General features: G+C 40.6%; 1 protein-coding gene and 1 long non-coding RNA gene across 2 annotated transcripts; one reads left to right on the forward strand and one right to left on the reverse strand.

Moving 5' to 3' along the window:
- Positions 1 to 45: 45 nt before the first annotated feature.
- Positions 46 to 12206, forward strand: LOC141780916 (myosin heavy chain, fast skeletal muscle-like). Its single transcript, XM_074656377.1, has 39 exons — positions 46 to 152; positions 257 to 494; positions 704 to 847; positions 958 to 1114; positions 1251 to 1278; positions 1384 to 1492; positions 1589 to 1681; positions 1767 to 1830; positions 3199 to 3297; positions 3388 to 3491; positions 3585 to 3723; positions 3825 to 4093; positions 4182 to 4352; positions 4443 to 4746; positions 4830 to 4903; positions 4986 to 5073; positions 5160 to 5277; positions 5399 to 5522; positions 5614 to 5750; positions 5871 to 6126; positions 6425 to 6667; positions 6755 to 6931; positions 7050 to 7195; positions 7316 to 7406; positions 7517 to 7906; positions 8093 to 8219; positions 8622 to 8740; positions 8913 to 9109; positions 9197 to 9380; positions 9461 to 9626; positions 9723 to 9847; positions 10207 to 10515; positions 10603 to 10806; positions 10883 to 11008; positions 11113 to 11283; positions 11375 to 11479; positions 11566 to 11661; positions 11765 to 11896; positions 12087 to 12206. The coding sequence occupies exons 2-39, from the start codon at positions 276 to 278 to the stop codon at positions 12102 to 12104; spliced, it is 5823 nt and encodes a 1940-aa protein (XP_074512478.1). The 5' UTR covers positions 46 to 152; positions 257 to 275; the 3' UTR covers positions 12105 to 12206.
- LOC141780924 (uncharacterized) lies at positions 1343 to 4262 on the reverse strand. Its single transcript, XR_012596746.1, has 3 exons — positions 4169 to 4262; positions 3180 to 3305; positions 1343 to 1472 (listed from the first exon to the last, which is right to left on the reverse strand). It is a non-coding gene; the product is annotated as an uncharacterized LOC141780924 (long non-coding RNA).
- Positions 12207 to 13884: the final 1678 nt, after the last annotated feature.

The following is a 13884-nucleotide window of genomic DNA, read 5'->3' on the forward strand; positions in this document are numbered from 1 at the left end:
ATGCATGTAGTGTGACTGCTATTTACTGTTGTAAACACTAGACAGTGGAAAATGTTTTAATTTTGCGTCCTCTTCAATGATCATCTCAATCTTTCTTTAATAGCATCGTACGACAACAACAGATCTGGGCCACTCATTTGGGATTAACTGAGGTGAGACATATCTGCAATAACACAACCTCCATAATAGTCACATACAAACACTACCGTATATCACAATGCAATAAATTCAAAGAAAATCCCTCTTATCTTTCCAGTCCCAAATAAAGTGCAGCCATGAGTACTGATGCAGAAATGGCGGGGTATGGGCCTGCGTCCATCTACCTCCGCAAGCCAGAGAGGGAGAGGCTTGAGGCTCAGACCTCACCATTTGATGCCAAAACGGCCTTCTTTGTGACTGAGCCTAAAGAAATGTACCTAAAGGGTAAACTCACTAAAAGAGAGGGTGGCAAAGCCACGGTTGAGACACTGCCATATGAAGGAAAGGCACCAATGGTAAGTGTAATCATGCAGACAATGAGACTCAAATGACCCAGACAACTGGTGACAGTAAGATATAAGATATGTTAAGACACTTACGGGAAAAGTAGGTGAATAAATGTTTTATTTGAGATTCTTGTGAACAGTGAAATAGGATGACATCCATCCCATAAAAGATTAGATCCCAGTAAAATTGATTTTTTTTTACTGCATTTTCTTTTCAGACTCTCACTGTAAAAGAGGATGAAATCCATCCCATGAACCCTCCCAAGTACGATAAAATTGAGGACATGGCCATGATGACCCACCTCAATGAACCATGCGTGTTGTATAACCTCAAAGAGCGTTTTTCATCATGGATGATCTATGTGAGTATTTCGATCAGCCACTACTCTGAATGAAGCTCAGATTGAATTTATATATAGAGTATGTCAAATGTAAGCAATGAAGTCTAGAGGGAACTTTCTTCTCTTTACAGACCTACTCTGGCCTGTTCTGTGTCGTCGTGAACCCCTACAAGTGGCTTCCAGTGTACGATAGTCAGGTTGTTAACGCATACAGAGGCAAGAAGAGAGTGGAGGCTCCACCCCACATCTTCTCCATCTCTGATAATGCCTATCAGGCCATGCTCACTGGTAAGATATTTTAATTTCGAGAAGAAGTCACATGAATTTATTTTTACGTGACGCACAAAACAAGACACAGCAGATGCACGACTGTATTCCGACCATATGGTATTTTATGAGACATTAAAGTACTTGTTCATTTCAGATCGTGAGAACCAGTCTATCCTTATCACGTGAGTAACAATAATATATATCAAATATATAATATTATATTATACGTATATATATATATAGGACATTGACATATATGACTCTCTCTCCCCTTTTCTTTCCCCCAGTGGAGAATCCGGTGCAGGAAAGACTGTCAACACCAAGCGTGTCATCCAGTACTTTGCAACAATTGCAGTGGCTGGACCTGTTAAGAAGACTGAGCAAAGTAAAATAAAGGTAAAAATGGTTGCCTATAATGACAAAATAGTCAAAGAATTGTTTATTTATGGATTCTTTACAATCTACAACCTATTTTTTTATATCTTTTTGTAGGGTTCACTGGAAGATCAAATCATTGCAGCCAACCCTCTGCTGGAGGCCTATGGTAATGCCAAGACTGTGAGGAATGACAACTCCTCTCGTTTTGTAAGTGTTAAAAGAGCATTAACTAAACATAAGCTCTTTGAGCTGCATAGCAATAATCCTGCTAACTTAAATCTGATATGTTTAGGGTAAATTCATCAGAATTCACTTTGGAACCACTGGCAAACTGGCTTCAGCTGATGTTGAAACATGTAAGTCATTTTGTACATTTTGCTCAGCTTTGTTTGAGTTTATACTTGGGTATTAAAAAAAAATTGTTGCCACTGTAACATATTCAGCAGCAGATATGTGGAATGGGTTAACCGCAAGCCTTAAAGGAACAGTGTGTTACATTTAGGGGGATCTATTGGCAGAAATGGAATATAATAATAATAAGCATGTTTTCTTTAGTGTATAATCACCTGAAAATAAGTTGTGTTTTCGTTACCTTAGAATGAGCCGTTTATAGCTACATAGGGAGTGGGTCCGGCCGCCATGTTTCTACAGTAGCTCAGAACGGACAAACCGACAGTGGCTCTAGATAGGGTCATTTGCGTTTTCACATTTTCGCATTAGCCACCGTAGTTCTCCTACACGCTTGGCACACAGGAGAAATTTCCGTTGGTTACAATCTGCAACCTCTCTGCTAGATGCCGCCAGATCCTACACACTAAATCTAGTATAAGTTGATTAGCTCTATTGGAAACTTTAAGTCCTCCCTAAAGAGCTGGCTAAGTAGCAGCATGATCTTAAATATAACTATTAGGGCTGTCAAAGTTAACACTACACTGACACGTTAACGCAAATTTGTTTTAATGCCACTAATTTCTTTAACACATTAACGCTATTCAGTCTTTCGGAGGTTGTAGCGAGTTCAGTTTTAAAGTTTTAAATATTTTTTTAAACTAAATGCAGTAGTATGTGAATGTCTCTGGACAATATTTGTCAATGTTTTGTGTTGTTAGTGGATTTACAACAATAAATATATACATACATTTGCATAAAGCAAGCATATTTGCCCACTCCCATATTGATAAGAGTATTAAATACCTGACAAATCTCCCTTTAAGGTACATTTGAACTGATAAAAAAATGTGCGATTAATTTGCGAACATACAATCTTGCGAATAATCACAATTAAACATGTTAATCGATTGACAGCCCTAATAACTATTGAATCGGTTGAGTTGCAGAAGGATCTAAATACTCATCTTGTTTGTTTTAGTTGTTCAATGCTTTGTAAACTGTGTCTGGGTAAGGAGAATATGTGTTTTTTTAAGCTTGATTGATTTTGACTAATTTAGGTGTAAGTTGAACTGTTTGTGCACACCTACGGTTTTATGCTGTAAAGTATTGATTCATGTATTAATTATTGAATTGGCTGGATACCTTGTACTGAATATGTATTGTACTGCTGCATTATCATATCTTGTACAAAGATATGATGCCTCCTGGTGAGGCTGTGTATATATTAATTGATATGTTAAATATTTCTTTTTATATATATTGTCTATATGATAATATAATAATTTCAATTAAATTCAATAAACTGTAATCTAACCTTGATTTGTTATTCTTAGATCTGCTGGAGAAGTCCCGTGTCACCTTCCAGTTGTCTGCTGAGAGGAGCTACCATATCTTCTATCAGCTGATGACTGGCCACAAGCCTGAGCTCTTGGGTATGTTGCTACACAAATTTGAAATAGAAATTTAAATAATACCAGAAAAAACACCAAACAATACTATGTATTTCTATTGTGCCCCTGTAGAGGCTCTTCTGATCACCACCAACCCTTATGACTACCACATGATCAGTCAGGGTGAAATCACTGTCAAAAGCATCGATGATATAGAAGAGTTCATTGCAACAGATGTAAGACAACAATTTAGTTACATAGATACTTTAACTAAGCATACTGGGGGAAATGTTCCCATTAACATTAACTTTACTTCATTTACATTGCAGACTGCTATTGAAATCTTGGGCTTCACTTCTGAGGAGAAATTGGGCATCTATAAGCTGACTGGAGCTGTGGTGCATCATGGCAACATGAAATTCAAGCAGAAGCAGCGTGAGGAGCAGGCTGAACCCGATGGCAATGAGGGTAATTGTTAAAATAATACATTCTCATCATGCAGGTTTTCTGGTGTGTATAATACTACACGTTAATGTGTATTTCGTACTTCTTCTGTTTCTCTCAATCAGTGGCTGATAAAATCGCCTACCTCCTGGGCCTGAACTCAGCCGATATGCTGAAAGCGCTGTGCTACCCAAGAGTCAAGGTCGGAAACGAGATGGTGACCAAAGGTCAGACCGTTCCACAGGTCAACAATTCTGTCAATGCTCTGTGCAAGTCCATCTATGAGAAAATGTTCTTGTGGATGGTCATCCGCATCAATGAGATGCTGGACACAAGGCAGCCAAGACAGTTCTTCATTGGAGTGTTGGATATCGCTGGATTTGAGATCTTTGATGTGAGTAACATCAGTAACATCAGTAGTGATGATATACAGTACAAACACTGCAAGCCAAATCAACTGATTATCTACCTGTATACTGTAGTTCAACAGCTTGGAGCAACTCTGCATCAACTTCACCAATGAGAAACTGCAACAGTTCTTCAACCACCACATGTTTGTCCTGGAGCAAGAGGAGTACAAGAAAGAAGGCATTGATTGGGAGTTCATTGACTTCGGTATGGACTTGGCTGCCTGCATTGAGCTTATCGAGAAAGTAAGTAACCACTCTTGTGATTCCTTGATTCATGTGCATATATTTGCTTCAACAGTTTAATTTTTAACATTAAATGTAAACTCTTCTCAGCCAATGGGAATCTTCTCCATCCTTGAAGAGGAGTGCATGTTCCCCAAGGCCTCTGACACAACTTTCAAGAACAAGCTGCATGATCAGCATCTTGGCAAGACCAAGGGCTTTGAGAAACCAAAGCCTGGAAAGGGCAAGGCTGACGCTCACTTCGCTTTGGTCCACTATGCTGGTACAGTGGATTACAATATCAATGGCTGGCTGGACAAGAACAAGGACCCTCTGAACGACTCAGTTATTCAGCTCTACCAGAAATCTCAAAACAAACTGATGGCCTTACTGTATGCCACCCATGGTAACGAGGGTAAGAAGCTAATCAGTACAAACTGGTAATCTGTTATTTTTTATTCAGTTACATTAATGAAATTCAATTATTTTGCAAAACAGAGGCGGCTGCTGGTGGCAAGAAGGCTGGAAAGAAGAAGGGTGGTTCCTTCCAGACTGTGTCTGCTCTTTTCAGAGTATGTATTGTTTCATATTCGATAACAATTAAAAACCTCATCTGGAAATGAAGTTGACCTATGTTGTGTTGCTGATCCACAGGAGAACTTGGGCAAGCTGATGACCAACTTGAGAAGCACGCATCCTCATTTTGTCCGTTGCCTGATTCCTAATGAATCAAAGACCCCAGGTAAGAAGTCCATAATCCACCTTTCTGCACTTTGTGTAACATGGTACCAAAAGAAATATTCTACCCAATATGTTTGCAATGTGCAGGTCTTATGGAGAACTTCTTGGTCATCCACCAGCTGAGGTGTAACGGTGTGCTGGAAGGCATCAGAATCTGCAGAAAGGGCTTCCCCAGCAGAGTCCTCTATGCTGACTTCAAGCAGAGGTGACAATAATTTTTATTTTATGCATAACAAATTCAATTGATTTTTACTTAAAGTATGGTGATGGAGAATGCCAGACCAAGAGTTGAAATATATCTAAATCAAAGCATAATTTCCTTGCAGATACAAAGTATTGAATGCCAGTGTCATCCCTGAGGGACAGTTCATTGACAACAAGAAAGCTTCAGAGAAGCTGCTGGGCTCCATTGATGTGGACCACACTCAGTACAAGTTTGGGCACACAAAGGTACATCTTTATAGACAATATTAACAGATTTAGTCGTCCTGCTGTATCCATGTTTACTGATGACTGAACTCCTTCACTTGACAACATATAGGTGTTCTTCAAAGCCGGTCTGCTGGGTACACTGGAGGAGATGAGAGATGACAAACTGGCTACGCTAGTGACCATGACTCAGGCTCTCTGCAGAGGATATATCATGAGGACGGAGTTTGTTAAGATGATGGAGAGGAGGTACAATCAAGTACTATACTAAACTGCTTTGTCTGTTTGAATAGTGATATTATATTGTTATCCTCCCAATTTCAACAGAATCCCATTACAATAAAGTTTTTTTTAATATTATCTTTTTAGAGATGCTATCTTTACTCTCCAGTACAACGTCCGATCATTCATGAATGTGAAGAACTGGCCATGGCTGAAACTGTACTTTAAGATCAAGCCTCTCCTGAAGAGTGCTGAAACTGAGAAGGAGCTGCAACAGATGAAGGAGAACTATGATAAGATGAAATCAGACCTGTCTACCGCCCTGGCCAAGAAGAAGGAACTAGAGGAGAAGATGGTTTCCCTGCTGCAGGAAAAGAATGACCTGCAACTGCAAGTGGCTTCGGTAAGTGAAATATAAAATGTATGTGTTGTTTCTTTGGTTTTGTTATTTACTAAAAGACTTATTCAGTAATTGAGACCGAATTCATCAATCATATCTAAGGAGATATAGGAAGACCAAATGCAGTGTTTGCATTACAAGCAGTACATGTTTTACCAAAGATTTAGCCTTTCTGCAAATTCAATCTACTATATAAAGAATTAATGTTATATATCAAATAAATACTAAATAATACATTCATAATTGCATGGTTAATCTAAAATGAGGTATATGAGCTAAAACGTGTATGTTCAAACTATAGGAAGGTGACAATCTCTCCGATGCTGAGGAAAGATGTGAAGGGCTCATTAAGAACAAGATCCAGATGGAGGCCAAACTCAAAGAGACATCTGAGAGACTGGAGGATGAAGAGGAAATGAATGCAGAGTTGACTGCCAAGAAGAGGAAGCTGGAGGATGAATGCTCTGAGCTGAAGAAAGACATTGACGACTTGGAGCTCACCTTGGCCAAAGTGGAGAAGGAGAAACATGCCACAGAAAACAAGGTTCACATAAATTGTAACATACATTGATACAAAGTAGTATACAAGGTTTGGTATACAAAAATGTATAAACTGTTCTTCCTTTTTAAGGTGAAAAACCTGACAGAGGAGATGGCATCTCAAGATGAGTCTATTGCCAAGTTAACCAAGGAGAAAAAAGCCCTCCAAGAGGCCCACCAGCAAACACTTGATGATCTCCAGGCAGAGGAAGACAAAGTCAACACTCTGACCAAGGCCAAGACAAAGCTGGAACAGCAAGTGGACGATGTAAGAAAACAACAGTTATGACTTTGTGGTTTTCCCCTATAATGACTTGGTATTCTTGGTATTGATTATCTGTATTTTAAATACCTCAAATCAACTGTCATTATCTGTCATCTGAAAGCTTGAGGGATCACTGGAGCAAGAGAAGAAGCTCCGCATGGACCTTGAGAGAGCCAAGAGGAAGCTTGAGGGAGATCTGAAACTGGCCCAGGAATCCTTAATGGACCTGGAGAATGACAAGCAGCAATCTGATGAGAAACTCAAGAAGTAAGTTTTTGTTTGTAAGTTTGTTTTAGGTTATTTATCCTCTTCTCGGCATCTCTCACATTATACTCCAAAAACAGTAAAAACTATGACAGTGAAATCTTTCTTGGTCACCTCTTCTAGGAAGGACTTTGAGACCAGCCAGCTCATCAGCAAGATTGAGGATGAACAGTCTCTTGTGGCCCAGCTTCAAAAGAAGATCAAGGAACTCCAGGTAACATATTCAACATACAGTATTAAACAAATACAAATTACACTAAAGTAATGTAAATTAAATAACGTATGTTATATTCCAGTTACTAAACCCTCTATCGTCAAATCTAGGCTCGTATTGAGGAGCTGGAGGAAGAGATTGAGGCCGAGAGGGCTGCTCGGGCTAAGGTAGAGAAGCAGAGGGCTGACCTCTCCAGGGAGCTTGAGGAGATCAGCGAGAGGCTCGAGGAAGCTGGTGGAGCAACATCCGCTCAGATCGAGATGAACAAGAAGCGCGAGGCTGAGTTCCAGAAGCTGCGTCGGGATCTTGAAGAATCGACCCTGCAGCATGAAGCTACCGCAGCAGCCCTCCGCAAGAAGCAGGCCGACAGCGTTGCAGAGCTGGGAGAGCAGATCGACAACCTCCAGCGTGTCAAGCAGAAGCTGGAGAAGGAGAAGAGCGAGTACAAGATGGAGATCGATGACCTCTCCAGCAACATGGAGTCTGTTGCCAAAGCAAAGGTGAGTGGTTTGTTTAGAAGTGAAAGTTTTAGCTTCGTATCCTTAAGTTTAAAGATACTAACATATAAACTATCTTTAGATGAATATTATAGAATACCAAGATTATTCATGCAAACAAAAGCATCTATTGAAAAGCAGTAAATTTGTGTTGCTTAAATACAAATTTAGCAAATTTATTTTTGATAGGGCAACTTGGAGAAAATGTGCAGAACTCTTGAGGACCAGTTGAGTGAACTCAAGTCCAAAAATGATGAGAATATTCGCCAACTGAATGACATCAGTGCACAGAGGGCCAGACTGCAGACAGAGAACGGTAAGTCACTTGCACACCAATCTCTGAATCCATCAGCTATTGGTCTGACGACGGATAAGCCTCTGGGGGCAAGGGGCTATATTTCTGGGGTTCCGGTGTAGCCAGCAGTTATCAGAGTCTTCCTTTTCTGGGAGTTGCTCATTGTTTACAGTCTGATTAGCAACTTGCGAGACTGGAGTTGAAGTTGAAAGATGACGTGTTCACAAGTAGCTTATAATTAAAAGCTAATTTTGAATCAATAAAATGCTAAATCATTGTCAGTCTTGTTTTGTTGACTACAGATTCTGCATATATGTATGAATGAAGAATCTGTTTGTAGAGATTATCTGTACACCTGTAATGAAAAGCACTCTGTAGGTGAGTTCATCATTTTCATAAACTAGTTTATAAATTGTCCTTCAGGGGAGTATTCCCGCCAGCTTGAGGAGAAGGAAGCTCTTGTTTCCCAGCTGACCAGGGGCAAGCAGGCCTTCACTCAGCAGATTGAGGAACTTAAGAGGCACGTTGAGGAGGAAGTGAAGGTATTACAATACCCATTCTCTCTGCAAAATACATCAAAACATAAATAGAATAATAATGTAACAAATATCTTCTGGAAGTAACCGAGAAACTTTTATCCCTGGTATCCCAAGTTCCTATTTACAGTGGATGATATGTAGGTCACTAAATAAGATCTCTTGTCATGTTCAACAGGCCAAGAACGCTCTTGCCCATGCTGTTCAGTCAGCCCGCCATGACTGTGATCTGCTCAGAGAGCAGTATGAGGAGGAGCAGGAGGCCAAGGCTGAGCTCCAGCGAGGAATGTCCAAGGCCAACAGCGAGGTGGCTCAGTGGAGATCCAAATATGAGACTGATGCTATCCAACGCACTGAGGAGCTGGAGGAGGCCAAGTATATAAAACCTTTCTACTATAGATAGATCCATTTTTTGCTATCTATTTGTCCAATTAAGCGCAAGCAAATCATTCTTCACTACAGGAAAAAGCTTGCCCAGCGCCTGCAGGATGCAGAGGAATCCATTGAGGCTACGAACTCCAAGTGTGCCTCTCTGGAGAAGACCAAGCAGAGGCTGCAGAGTGAGGTGGAGGACCTCATGATTGATGTGGAGAGAGCCAATTCTCTGGCTGCCAATCTTGACAAGAAGCAGAGGAACTTTGATAAGGTACATACATGTTACAAATAAAACAAAACCAGATTTATTCAAATGAAACACATCCTTTTTACTCATTTATATAATTCCAGGTCCTGGCAGAATGGAAGCAGAAGTATGAGGAGAGCCAGGCAGAGCTAGAAGGATCCCTGAAGGAGGCTCGTTCTCTCAGCACTGAACTGTTCAAGATGAAGAACTCTTATGAGGAGACTCTTGATCATTTGGAGACCTTGAAGAGAGAGAACAAGAACCTGCAGCGTAAGTGAACTTTCATACTTGAGGGGGAACTAATATTGATTGTATACCAGCTCCTAAAAGTGTCATTTGTTTTGTTTTGTATTAATTTTCCTGCAGAGGAGATCTCAGACCTGACTGAACAGATTGGTGAATCTGGAAAGTGTATCCATGAGCTGGAGAAAGCCAAGAAGAGTATAGAAGTTGAGAAGTGTGAAATTCAGACAGCACTGGAGGAAGCTGAGGTAAAACATCAGGAGTTGACAGAGTCACAAAAAACGATCCAGCAGTCAGTCAGTTCTCGAGTTAGGTTAATCAAACTTGTATCCTGGCAATGATAAAAGGTGCTGGATCTTCAAAATTAGTTTGGTTTGGCACACTGATATGAAACTAAAAACAACGTGCTTGCTCTTACTGAAAATAGTTAATAATTTTGTAACTTTTATATGGGTGAATGCTGATATGTTCAAATCATTCTCTGAGAAATTGAATGAAATAGGCTTTTTAGCTTCTATCACATCACATCAAATGTGGTACTATGTTTAGAGGAAATCTTGTGTATGAGTTACAACTTTTAAAATGTAATTGTTGAAATTACACCAAGGGCGCACTGGAGCACGAGGAGTCCAAGATTCTTCGTATTCAGCTTGAGCTCAACCAGATCAAAGGTGAGGTTGACAGGAAGATAGCAGAGAAGGATGAGGAGATGGAGCAGATCAAGAGGAACAGCCAGAGGGTGATTGACTCCATGCAGAGCACTCTGGATGCTGAGGTCAGGAGCAGGAATGATGCGCTGAGAATCAAGAAGAAGATGGAGGGAGACCTGAATGAGATGGAGATTCAGCTGAGCCACGCCAACAGGCAGGCCGCTGAGGCCCAGAAACAACTGAGGAATGTCCAGGGACAGCTCAAGGTGAGATTTCTTTGATTGTTAAATGAAAAAAAAAAAATGTTGAAGATGAAAAAAAAAGTGAACTGTTTTTTTTCACTTCGATGTCAGGATGCCCTACTGCACCTTGATGATGCTATCAGAGGACAGGAAGACATGAAGGAGCAGGTTGCCATGGTGGAGCGCAGAAATGGTCTGATGCTGGCTGAGATTGAAGAGCTGAGAGTCGCTCTGGAGCAGACAGAAAGAGGACGCAAAGTGGCTGAGCAGGAGTTGGTTGATGCTAGTGAGCGTGTCGGACTGCTTCACTCTCAGGTTTGTTTTCAATAATTCACAAGAAACTAGTATTTTGAATACATCATATTGAACAAGGTTTTTCTTAAACATTCAGAACACCAGTCTTATCAACACCAAGAAGAAGCTGGAGACTGACCTTGTCCAGGTTCAGGGTGAGGTGGATGATTCAGTTCAGGAAGCAAGAAATGCTGAGGAGAAAGCCAAAAAGGCTATCACTGATGTGAGTTCACATCTCAAGAACTGCTTCTTGTGGTTGTATGTGCTCAATAAGTGATACGATTTCTTCAGAAAAAACTGGAATTAGAGACCATTTCATCATTTCAGGCTGCCATGATGGCCGAGGAGCTGAAGAAGGAGCAGGACACCAGTTCTCACCTGGAGAGGATGAAGAAGAACCTGGAGGTCACAGTCAAGGACCTGCAGCACCGCCTGGATGAGGCTGAGAACCTCGCCATGAAGGGTGGCAAGAAGCAGCTCCAGAAACTGGAGTCCAGGGTATGCACTATACATGTGTGGAATAAATTCTATTTTTTTTTGTACTAAAATATTTGTATATAATACTGATGAATTATTTATCATGTTACAGGTGCGTGAGCTGGAAGCTGAAGTTGAAAGTGAGCAGCGGCGTGGAGCTGATGCTGTTAAAGGTGTCCGCAAATATGAGAGGAGAGTGAAGGAGCTGACATACCAGGTAATTCCTATTTTTAAAAAACAACCTTAACTTCTCTTTAATTCTCTATTCTTCATCACTTACTGTATAATCCTGTATCTGTGTAGACTGAGGAAGACAAGAAGAATGTCGTCAGACTTCAAGACCTGGTGGACAAGCTGCAGCTCAAAGTGAAGGCTTACAAGAGACAGGCTGAGGACGCTGTAAGTCAACTACATTTATATGACCAATCATTTAATTTAGAATAAATAATACCACTATTGCCTGTCTTGAAACTAAGTCGATATGATTCCAATCCCTTCACAGGAGGAGCAGGCCAACACCCACATGTCCAGGCACAGAAAGGTCCAGCATGAGCTGGAGGAAGCTCAGGAGCGCGCTGACATCGCTGAGTCCCAGGTCAACAAGCTGAGAGCCAAGAGCCGTGATGCTGGAAAGGTATCTTTGTTGTTTGCATGATCACAGTATCAATTGTGTTGACATTAGAAGTCAGTAAAATGATTTGATGATGTGCACGTTCACTGTCACAGCTTATATTGTCATTAAATATTTGAATATCCGTATGAAAACTTGATTCCTGTGTGTGAAGTTTCACTATAATAATTGATTTTCCTCTCTTTTTCTTTAGTCTGATTCTGCTGAGTAAGAGTCATCCTCCAGTTGAAGCCTTTCAACAGAGTTCATAAAATATGAACCCGTGGTTAGGGGGCTCTTTAACATTTCAATAAAGATGATAATTGCTAACACAATCCAGTATCTTGTCATTCCTTTCTGACGACTAATTTATATGGAGCAATTGGCCATGCTGTAATGTCTTGTTGTATCAGCAGCACTGTGAGCATCTAAGTACAATATGTCCTTCTGAGATGTTGTGAAGTAAAAGTAAAAATGTGTTCGGGATGCACTGAGCAATTGGAAACCTTAGATTTGCAATATTGTGCAAAGAATAACACTGTAATATTATAATAAAATGAAAGGTCAGCCAAGTGGAAGTGGAAATAGGGGTTCAGACACTCATACAGCGACTATGTGGGCATCATTTTTCTTCAATTGTTGGCAGATTTTTAAATTCTGAATTTGTACAACATTTGTCCTCCGTTACAATGTGTGCAGGTGTTCCAAGGATGTTATTATTAATGCCTCCCTAATCCTCAAAATCTAGATTTATTAAAACCAAGAGAAAGAATTAATAATTAGATTAATTTGAAAAATATAAAACAAAAAAGAAAAGAAAGTGGCTGTTTTTTTGTTCTCAGATCAGAGCGAATCAAATTCTGCTTAGGACTCAAAACAGGCTAAGGCCTGCCCTGCATCCATGCAATGCTCTATTTGGGGTGTCACAGGCGACAAATAGATGGAGGCTGCCAAGTAATGCAAGTCTTTGCACTCTGTCTCCGGGAAGAAATTAAACCTTGACTTGGAATCTTGGAGCAGAATGAAGTCTGACCACTAAAGCTTTTGATGCCCCTTAATCTACTGGCCCTTTGGGCTTTCACTCAAAGGGTTCTTGGATTTCACATCGCGTCTGTATCCTCCTGAAGGGAATATATTGTGTCAGGGTACACATGCAGCAAAAGAAATCAACACCACTACAGTGGAATTCTTTCCATAGCAGAATCCCACAAAGTAAAATGTAAAAGGTACAATATACATGACTCATGGGTCCAAGTAATGGGCACCTTTTTAGTCAAATGATATTTTGATTAGATGAGCATTGATAACAAACTCCCTGTATGAACTCACCAGTAATTCTTTACAGCTGGCACCATGGGGTGATAACAAAGAAGAGCTAAAGGCTGAGGGGTAGTTGCCCTGTTAAACAGATGTAATCGCTCCAGTCTTCCATATCTGACATATGTGACAAAGAGTCTCTCTCACAAACACACACACACACACACACACACACACACACACACACACACACACCATAGACTGTAGTGATCGCGAGGCTGGAGTCGCCGTGTTAGCGTGAGCCATCTAGCTGCTACGTTAGCACAACGGTAGCTGTTTGGCTAGAAAGACACAACAGCTAACCATAACATCTCTATAACTACGTTTATGATCAAATTGACACTTGTTCTCTTACACAGACTTGTGACTGTTACGGAAAGTTGAAGTTACATCTCCTCTCTCGTACAATTTCCAAGCCCTCGGCTCCGCGACGACTTCACTCAGAGCAGCTGTCAATCACAGCTGTCAATCATGACGTCTCAACCCCGTTTTTATAGCAATTAAAACCAAACTTATCAGAAAAATGAACACTTGAACATACATCAGCATGATAAGAACTACCTAAAATGACAAAAACCATCTTAGGTAAAAATGTATGTGTGGTGTACTTTGACTTTTTTAGTTTGGCCCATGTCCCATCCGTTATCATGGAGGTGGTGGGTTTTATGACCTATACTGCAGCCAGCCACCAGGGG

This window comes from Sebastes fasciatus, chromosome 13 (genome assembly GCF_043250625.1).
Source record: "Sebastes fasciatus isolate fSebFas1 chromosome 13, fSebFas1.pri, whole genome shotgun sequence".
Taxonomy (NCBI): Eukaryota; Metazoa; Chordata; class Actinopteri; order Perciformes; family Sebastidae; genus Sebastes; species Sebastes fasciatus.

Bases quoted from the DNA above. Each gene is read 5' to 3' on its own strand.
- LOC141780916 (XM_074656377.1), top strand. From the start codon at position 276: ATGAGTACTGATGCAGAAATGGCGGGGTATGGGCCTGCGTCCATCTAC. The intron at 9,848-10,206 runs GTAAAACATCAG...AATTACACCAAG, and splicing joins CAGCACTGGAGGAAGCTGAG to GGCGCACTGGAGCACGAGGA. The intron at 11,480-11,565 runs GTAATTCCTATT...GTATCTGTGTAG, and splicing joins TGAAGGAGCTGACATACCAG to ACTGAGGAAGACAAGAAGAA.